General features: G+C 50.3%; 1 protein-coding gene across 1 annotated transcript; it reads right to left on the reverse strand.

Annotated features, from left to right (window-relative positions):
• Window positions 1–8,634: 8,634 nt before the first annotated feature.
• Window positions 8,635–9,474, reverse strand: LOC142556975 (tetraspanin-33-like). Its single transcript, XM_075668858.1, has one exon. It carries the CDS (start codon window positions 9,472–9,474, stop codon window positions 8,635–8,637), a length of 840 nt encoding a protein of 279 aa, XP_075524973.1.
• Window positions 9,475–9,866: the final 392 nt, after the last annotated feature.

Here is a 9,866-nt window from a genome sequence, read left to right on the forward strand (position 1 = left end):
TCTCGTTGATATATATATATATATATATATATATATATATATATATATATATATATATATATATATATATATATATATATATATACATATATGTACCTCGCGTGAACAAGTTGATAACGCCAGTAGGACGCTGACAGCTATCTGAGAAAAATTACACCATCACCGAACAAGAGTGCCTTGCTGTTGTTTGGGTAGTGTGCAAAAGTTTCGGCCCTACCTCCATGGCCGTTACTTTACAGTCGTCACCTACCATAACGCATTGTGCTGGCTGTGGTCGCTAAAGAACCTATCGGGTCGCCTTGGTCGCTGGGTGATCCGTTTAAAGGAGTATGATTTCGATGTTACGTACAGGTCTGGCAAGAGTCACCAAGAGTTGCCCTTTGCGGAGCAATAATGACCCAGCATCGCCTAATCGTACTCATGTACAACCCGAGCCCACTTCATCACTCTTGTCCGTCTCAAAGCTCGATTGGCTGAAACCTAATCACCAACCGGTCCTTGTTTCCCACCAACGCGCCAACCCATACTGCCGAACTATCCTCGACCGCATGCAAGCCTCTGCTTCACCTCCGAACGCACGACTCCGTCGACAACTTAAACAATGTAAGCTTCACGATGGCGCTTTCCATCGCTATATTTATCACGTCGATGGCAACAAGTGGGTACCCATCATACCACGTTCTCTGTAAGGTGAGGTGCTTGAAGCCTTTCATGATGAACCGACGGTAGGTCACCTCGGATACCACAAGACGTAGGGCAGTATACGAAGTCGGCGCTCTTGGCCTGGCCTCTCTTCTGCCGTAGCCACGTTCGTCGCATCATTCGCTCTTTGTCAACGCCGCAAACGACATATGACTCCTCCTTCTGGTATTTTGCAACCTCTTCCTTGTCCCGTTTACCATTTCAAGGTCGTCGGAATAGACTTGTATAGTCCTCTTCCCAAGACCTCCGATGGAAATCGCTGGATTGTTACGGCGTAGACCATCTGACACACTACGCGAAGACAGCCTGTATACATATGGGAGTGCCGCTGAAGTCGCCGATTTCAGTGACCGCGGCAAGTCCTTCCTGTCGTCTCTTCTTACCGAAGTTCTGCGCGCCTCAAACACCGCTCACAAGACCACTTCGAGTTACCACCTGAAGACCAACGGCTTCACAGCGCGTTTTCATCACACTCTATCGGATATCATTGCAGTGTACATCAGCCCCGTCCACAGCATCTGCGATGCCATCGTGCTGTTTGTGGCATTTGCTTACAATACGGCTGTACAACACACCACCTGCTTTTCTCCATTTTTCCTCGTCTATGGCCGCTCACCTAGTTTCGTCCTGGACGTCTCGTTCGCTATGGCTCCGGTGTCCTCAGGAACGCCCTTCTCAGAACAATTTTTGTCTCGCCTCGAAGACTACCGTCATCGAGCATGCATTAACACCGACATCGCTCAGTATGTGCGGAAGCATCGCTACGACTCGACTCACCGTGTTGTCACATCTGCCCCTGGTGACAAGTTCTTCTATGGACTCCTGTGTGAGTCCTCGGTTTATGCGAAAAATTCGCCAGTCGTTTTATTGGACCCTACACGGTCATTGAGCAGACATCTCCGGTTGATTACCGCGTCACACCCCTTAGAATTTCTTCCGACCAACGTTGTCGTGGTATAGAAATTGTGCGTGTATCGCGCATAAAACCGTGCAATCGCCGTGTTTCACCATAATGCCGCGCAACCAGGAGGCCGCTTCTACCCCGGGAGAGAATTAGTGTGAGCGCGACCCATGCCTGACCCTTCCTCATCCCTACACATCATCATCACTTGTACAAATCATATATATATATATATATATATATATATATATATATATATATATATATATATACATGTATATATGAATCTGCACTCGCCGAAAAGCGTGCTGCAGACGCACACGCTTTGTACGTTGTTCATTGCCCACACTGTGTGTTGATCATTTCGTTGTGCTCATGGAAGTGCTCGAAGACTGATTAGCATTTTTTGGGTGTAATTTAAGGGACATTGGCGTAAACGTTTGCTTGATATTTTAATAACCGAGGCTACCTACATTTAAAGATTACATTAACTTATTAATGAAATTACTACATTAAAGAGCCACGCAGAGCGTGGCTGTTTACCTTCTTCCTCTCTGTCGCTTCTTTCCTGTTGCAGATTCATATGGGTGTATGTATACGGTCAGGATCAGCAATAAAACCTTAGTTGAAAGTCAGCGCTGTGTATGTCGTCTTCGCAGTCCTTGTCTTTCGCGCTGTACGTTATTTTTTATCAGGAATTAAAAACTAGCTCCAGCAACGGCGTCGGAGCTAGCATGCATCAGAGCTAAGACGCAGTGGCATGCCGCCGTGTCGCGTCGGTGCAGCGTCTGGCACACGACACCGACGCATGTGGCATCTCAACAAATCGCTTCTTATGCGGTGGGCGCCACAAATGGCGCGCCGTCCCAACCGAGACTCCCCACAGAAGAAGACGGCATGGGCTTTTCGGGAGCCTTAACTTCCCCCAGCTCCGCTGGTCTCTGGTGTTTGCGATAGCAGAGCCACGCATAATTTTTTAAAGGGAAGCTTTCTTTGCCTCTGCCCGCCTCCAATCTGTGAGTGCTGGCTGCTACCGCCTTGCCGATGACATAACTTGGTCTTCATAGTATGAGCAACTGGGCATGTGCCACTGGTTATGTGCCCGAATAGACAACTTGTGTCACTGGGCATGTGCGGCTGGGCAGTGGCGCTGGGTATGAAAACATTCTTGACCAATCCTCCACAATGGGTATGCGCCACTGGGTTTACACCCAAACAGACAAGAGAACAATATGCAGGAAGTGATGAAGTCGGCAACAGAAAATTGAAGAAGTCGACTACAGAGAAACCGAAAAGTGCGCAAGAAAAGCAGCCGAGCGTAGAGAAAGAAGGGAGAAATATGAGACCAGAGTGTGCACTGACATTCATTGAGCTACATAGAGCTGATGATGGGGCAGTGAAGTCATCTCAGTAAACGTCAGAGAACGATTCCCTTATCACCGACTCTCGCGTTGGCGTGGGATCCGCATATGAATTCGCTTATGTTCAGTACAAGAGTGACACTGCACTGTAACAATAAAATGGCATTGTAATTCAGAAACCTGCGATAAGGACAATAGGAGTGACTTATTTTGTGCTATCCCCGTCCGTATTCACAAAACTTTATCTTCTCTTTACTCTAACGTGAAAGTGTTTCATCAGGCGGCAAAAGAGCGCATGCCACTCATGACGGCGACACGCAATCGTGATCACTGAGGGGAGCTCGCGTTCGAGAAGGTTTACGAATACGCGCTACGCCAGGCCTGCAATTAGGAAGTCAGCGTATGCTAGATAAATTCAATGTCGCCCACCAAACACTGCCTACGAAAGCAGCCGCCATTGTGACTATATATATACACGCCTGAATTGCAATATTCGCGCCATTCACAACGTCCTCGCGAAATTCAACAAATTCCGCGCCCTTATTTTTTTTTCGCTCGATACTGTGCCCATATGATGGCTTTATATTCGAATACGTTACAATAGATATCTCGGCAGGGTAATTTATGGGTACTGTAGAATGGTACACAAGAGCAGAATTGAGAAAATATGTGAAACGCGATTTTTTTGTTTGTGCTTCTTTTTACACATTAAGGGTAAGGTCACATCAAGTGCTCTCGCATAGTTGAATCGATTTCCGCGAATTCTCGTGCGAGGCCACTGTGGTAGCATGACTTATTTCATGTTAAAAAAGTTGCGTCTGAGTGATCATGTAATTTCTGAGCAAACATTCGTGGATATGCCTAGCATTATGGCACCGTCACCACGATACTTGTAAACAGTGTAATAATTTCCTTCTTTTAAAGCTCTTTAACATCATGCGGACGGCGTGCCATTATTTAGGAGACTGACTGCTTACAGAAAATAATAACTTTCACCTCAGTTCGAGCCACTGTCTTGTAATCCAAACGTCGCCATGAAAACGTGACGCGCAATAATTACACCCGAATCAAGCCTCCACACGTCTCACACCAGGGCATTTGGCATTACGTTTACTACAATACCGAAAGACACCTGAATACGCAGTAAACCATTCCGCGCGTTTAGCGGGGCACGGTTACTTATTACTGTACGAACTGATGATGCGTAAACGCAGCAGAGCTGTGGAATTCCCCAGCGACCGCGGGCAAAGAGCGAAAGGTTCTCACCGGTGTGGTTCAGCCTCGTCGTCCCTATGAAGGGCAGCGCCGGGCAGCGCCCATCGTCAGGTGCCTCCCGCCTCAGGTACTGTGTCCCAGTGGCATAGGTGACTTGTCGAAGAAGGCCATGCAAAGTCACCGCGGTGATGCCCGGCTGTTGGGCATTTGAACTTGCTAGCGGCGGATGATGGACGAACCGAACGCTGGGAAGCGCGTGCGAGTACCAATGACGCTGGTGACTTCCCGACCACGAAATGAAGACGAAGATCAGTTACAAGCGCGCATATTGCACGGAAAGCAAAAAAAAATTCTGCGATGTCTGACATTGTTACAGGAAACCACATCACTGCCGTCAAGCAACCGCGGGTCGTTTGAGGGATCGCGTAGCGAAAAGCATGAAAACACGGATGTCATTGAGACCTCGAGGAAATCCCAGATATCTGCAACCCGAATAGCACTGTTGGCGTTGCCGAATGCTATCGTGGTCACACTTTGCTGAGTGAGAACATGGTTGGGGCTATAATGAGGTGTGCGTCAATGAGAGAAACCAACGAGATGAGGCACCTCTTGGGGATGATGACCGTTTTACACCGAAGAACCAGATTTTTTTGTGAAAGCATGGATAGCATAGCCTCTTCAGAATTGGTTGGGCACGACAATGACGTGGCATGAGACGCGCGTCATGCGCGATTGGTCGGACGTGGGAGGGCAGCAGCTGGCGAGAGGCATTTTGCGTCGTACCAACAGCTTCAGGCAGACAGATAGGAAAGCGCGTTTAAGAATAAGCTAGGCCCATCCCTCATTGTGTGTATTGCCACCCGAATCGTGGCCTATCCCCCATAGTGAGTTAGTACCATTAATTGAGGCTTCATCATCATCATCATCATCATCATCATCATTGTGTGTACGTGCCATGTTTTCAAGGCACAACAACAAAAACAGCGGCAGCAGCTGCCGCCGCTGTAGCCGCCACCATTCCAAAACGTCAAACGCTTTCTCCTTTTTTCATTCTTGCTCGCAGCGCTAAAGAAAGGAAATACAAGCAGGACAGATGACGATTATTGTTTGGGGAAAAAATACAACCCAAACACTCTAAAAACAGTTGCACCCTTTGGGCTGTATATTTGCCACACAACGATAATTGTCATCCGTCTTGCCCGCATTTTCTTTCTTTAACGCTGCGAGCCCGGTACTTCCGAGTCACGAACGGCATGCACGTTATCAGCAAGACAGAGCACTCTCGACAGGAAAGTAACGAGCGCAGCGTTTTCGAGAAAGGAAATGCGGGCAAGACGGATGACGATTATTGTTGTGTGGAAAATATACTTTTCCACCGACGAGGTAAGCCAAGGTCTCCATGAACTCAATGGGCGTTCCGCACTAATCCCAATGGCATCACCAACAAGCTCCTGCGCGACCTGGATGACCCCTTCGTCATTTACCTCACCGACATCATCAACGAAGTGTGGAAGAAAGACGAGCTACCCGACGCCGGGAAACTTGCCACGCGATCTTCATTCCCAAACTGGGCAAGGCGCCTAGTCTAGATCGCCTCCACCCCATCTCGCTCAAGTCATGCGTGGGTAAGGTGGCCGAACACGTCGTCCTCAACAGGATCGGTTGATATTTCGAGGAAAACGAATGCCTCTCGTAACACTCGATTGGCTTCCGACCCGGGTTATCTACACAAGACGCCATGTTACTCCTAAAGTATCAGATTCTTGACGGAGGAAACACTCGGGACCCCCGTGCCATATTCGGCCTCGATTTGGAAAAGGCATTTGATAACATAGCGCACTCGTTAATCCTGAAGGCGATCACCGACCTCGGGCTCGGGCCTCGGTTGTATGACTTTATCCGCTGCTTCCTCACCCGGCGCAAGGTCCTACGCGCAGGAGACCTTGTCGGAAGCAGTCGAGCTCGGACAGCGGGTGCCAGGGATATGACCTGACCTCCAGGGACTGAACCCCAGAGAGAGAGAGAGAATCAACTTTTTTGCTGAGCCCTTAGTAAAGGTTGGTGCGCGCAGAGATCAGTCCTCTCGCCGACGCTTTTCGATCTCGTGATGATCAGGCTCCCCCAACGATTCTCGAAGATCGACAGGCTAAACCACGCCATTTACGCAGACGACATAACCATCCGGTGCTCCGCAGGGTCGGATGGCTTCATCGAATCCGCCCTACAGGAGGCCGTCGAAAGAGCCGAGTCCTGCCTCAAACACGCTGGTCGCAAGTGCTCCACCACCAATTCGGAGCTGTTGTTGTACGTGCCCAAACGCCGGGGCGCGAAGGCCAGAAGGTGGAAGCCCCCGGCTGAACGCAACATCACCCTCCGCACCAGGGACGGCCATACCGTCCCCAAGGTAGACCCCATCAGGGTTCTGGGCATGATCATCGAGTCCCGGAGAACCAACACCCAAACGGTGCACAAGTTCACGACCAAGACGGAGAACGCCATACGACTCGTACGCAGAGTGTCGAACTATCACCACGGCCTCAAAGAAAACCTGCTACGTCTCGTACACGCTAGAAGAGATTGCCGAGGCTCAGGAGCGAACGCAGGTGGTCCGACTGATGACCACCAAGGCGGGTCGCCACATTTTGCACGAGCTCGGTTTCTCTTCGACGACCAGGGGTCCACCGAAGTTGAAGCCGGTTCCCCGCGACATCCGATACTTCATCACGATCACACCTATTCCGCGGAACGTACATCCTGACCACAACAGAGGCAAGCGCCTTGCCCGGGCCACCGCCCTTCTCCAGTGCTTTGACGTGAAAGCGGACGACGTCACGTTCGTGGTGCCGCCGCCTACAGGAAAAACCAAGCCTACGCCGCGGTCGCAAGTCTATTCCACGCAGCGGACCCTCAACTCTGCCACGATCCTCACCCGAGACCCAGAGGTGGCGGAGCAAGTAGCCATAGCCCTGGTCGTGCTCGATGGAAAACGGGAAGTGATCTACAGTTACTCCAGACCGGCCATCAAAGCCTTCGAACGTGGCGTCGTCTCCGACCAAGCGTTACGCATCCTCCGTAGCGCGGATCTGAGTACCTTCAAGCACCACACTGTCATCTGGTTGCCCGCCCATCGCGGTCGTGCCGGGCGTCCCGCCCAACCTCAACGAGATCGCCCACGACGCAGCGTGCACGCTTACCGACCGCGCCGTGCCCTGGCAACCCAATCTCGTCGAGCTAGAGGACAACCGGGGCGCACTCATTACGTACAGTGAAATAACGACACACTTCTACCTGGGGCGCCGCATCTCCTCGCCACAAGACCCAAACTTAACAGGGTGCAGGCGCTAACACTACACTTACTAAATCCAGAGCAAACACGGGGAAGGCGGGAGATCGAAATTCAAGACTATGAGCAAAATGAGAAGGTGAAAGCACGAACCAACGTTTCGACAAGTGAACTGGTCTTTTTTTCAAGGCGACATAGGCTTTCCTTGCCACAGTATATAGGTGTGGGGTTCTTCTAAAGGGGAGAGGGCGTAAGGCGGGTGGGTGCGGCAACGAGCGAAGGTGTTTTAGCGGCGAGGGTGTCGAATTCAGAATGAAGGAGTGCTGTGCACAAGGCTAGTGACACGGCAGTCATTGAATTACGTGTCAATGGCCGTGTGTCATCCGGCGTGTCAAAGGCGTTTACAGCAGCCCTCTTGTTTCGCTGGTGGTCGTGGGCTAGCGTGTCTCTGAAAGAGATACTAGAAGGAGCGGCCGAAACCGGTGCTCGTGAAAAATTACACAATTTGAGACAATTAGACAAACAACGCATGCGAAATTAGGTGCAACATGAAGCGTCTCTCAAGACAGTGCTTTTCACAAAGCGTGCAGCATAAACAAAAATGCATCACCAAGTGTGTGGTGTAAAAAGTAAAAATAAAACTTATTCGCATGGACAGCGGTTTGCTGTCACGATGGGTACCAATTATTTAATAATTAGAGTGGTGAACAATTTTACTTCTCATAAGGCACAGTATTCTGTCAGACATAAAGAACAGGATATATTGGCATGTGGGTTTAGCAACATGGCGTGTGCTTAAAAGGCGAGACCAGTGAGGCGTAGACCCCTAGTAGTACAGCATTCTGGGCTATATCAGGGTCATTTTATCAAACGAGATCGTGCAAGGACGACGGCTAGTTTGGGCTGAAGTACTACAATGAATCACACAAGAAACAACGGACGGACGATGAAAGCCAATTTTTATTGCGCGTGCATTAAAACATTAGTCTGTGCCGACCAAGTTAAAATAAGCTGACAAGAATGTATACGGCGTAAAGTTGCAAACATAAAAGGAGTTAAAAGCGTTGAAATAAGTTCATTATGTTAAAATGACAAGTATGCGAGTCGCGCATTGGGCTGCCTATAGAATTACCGCTTCTAAGAGCGGCCATCAGCTCGATTCACACTATCGACTACAGGCAGGACGTTCGTGCATGAGGCGTAGCCATGCTCTGGAGCATAACGACTCGTCTCACCTCAGCGATAGATTTCACGAGGAGCCAGGCGCCGGCGATGCCCAAAGCGAGCGATCCCACGGTTACCGCCGACACCACGCTGACCAACACGGAGTTTTCCCTCACCAAGGCGGCCAACGCCTGCAAGCAGCCCTGCGTGTATATCGCCCGCTCGATCGAGGCAGGTGACCTTTTTGATGTGTCCGTAACACCGTAGCCGCACATCACGTTGGGCAAGTTGCCCCGGTCCCTGCAGCAGGAATAGGGCACGCCGCAGCGCTCGCGGCTCGGGTTCCACTGGGAGCAGTTGAAGTAGGCGTTGTGCTGCCAGTCCAGGTAGCCCCGGGAGGTGATGCCACAGCAGCGCAGAGACAACTGGAGCGTGTTGATGAGGTCTTCCATGTCCGGGTCGTCCCTGTAGATGATTATTGCGCGCCGCAGAACGTTCTCGAGACGCCGCGAGCTGTTGGACGGGCCCAGTGTGGGCCATACAACGGTCAGCACGGCGACGAAGAAGGCTACGACCACGATACCAGACAGGCAAAAACCGTACAGACAGAGCAAGCGCGTGTTCTCGCGCAGTGCTCCGACGCAGCCGAGTCCGGCTATGACGAAGACGAGGCAGCCGACGACGATGAAGAACACGCCCGGATCGAAGGCGAGATCGACGTAGCGGTGCAGGATGCGCACCTTCACCATGAAGAGGTAGACGCCCATTAGCACGGTCGTGCCTCCGAAGAACCAGTACAGCAAGTTCACCAAGAAGAGTATTCCCTTCAGCAGCAGCTCTACGGACATGGCTAAGCAGTTGCGGTGCCACGTTCAGAATTACAGTGTTTAGCTCTCGGTCCAAGTATTTATGGTACTTCCGCCCCTTTTTGAGGCAAGAATCCAACGGACATGCGCGTTGCGCTTTCTCAAGTGTCTGCTGCCTTCGCTTTATGATTTTCAAAGAATTGATCAGCTGATAGAAATGGCGTCCACGACGTACTATGATATTCCTACTATGGGCGTTGTTGGCACGTGCCAGCCATCGCTGTGGTGTACTCAATGAAAAAACAAAGGAGAAAGTGAGAGATAGGTATCGGAACAGGGCAATTTGCTGTGGATCTTGATATTTTATCTGGATGTTGAACGCGCTTTTTTGTTTTCATATTTTATTATCGCTTAAGAACGACAGGTTGGCAGAT

This window comes from Dermacentor variabilis, chromosome 1 (genome assembly GCF_050947875.1).
Source record: "Dermacentor variabilis isolate Ectoservices chromosome 1, ASM5094787v1, whole genome shotgun sequence".
Classification (NCBI taxonomy): domain Eukaryota; kingdom Metazoa; phylum Arthropoda; class Arachnida; order Ixodida; family Ixodidae; genus Dermacentor; species Dermacentor variabilis.

Bases quoted from the DNA above. Each gene is read 5' to 3' on its own strand.
- LOC142556975 (XM_075668858.1), bottom strand. From the start codon at position 9,474: ATGTCCGTAGAGCTGCTGCTGAAGGGAATACTCTTCTTGGTGAACTTG.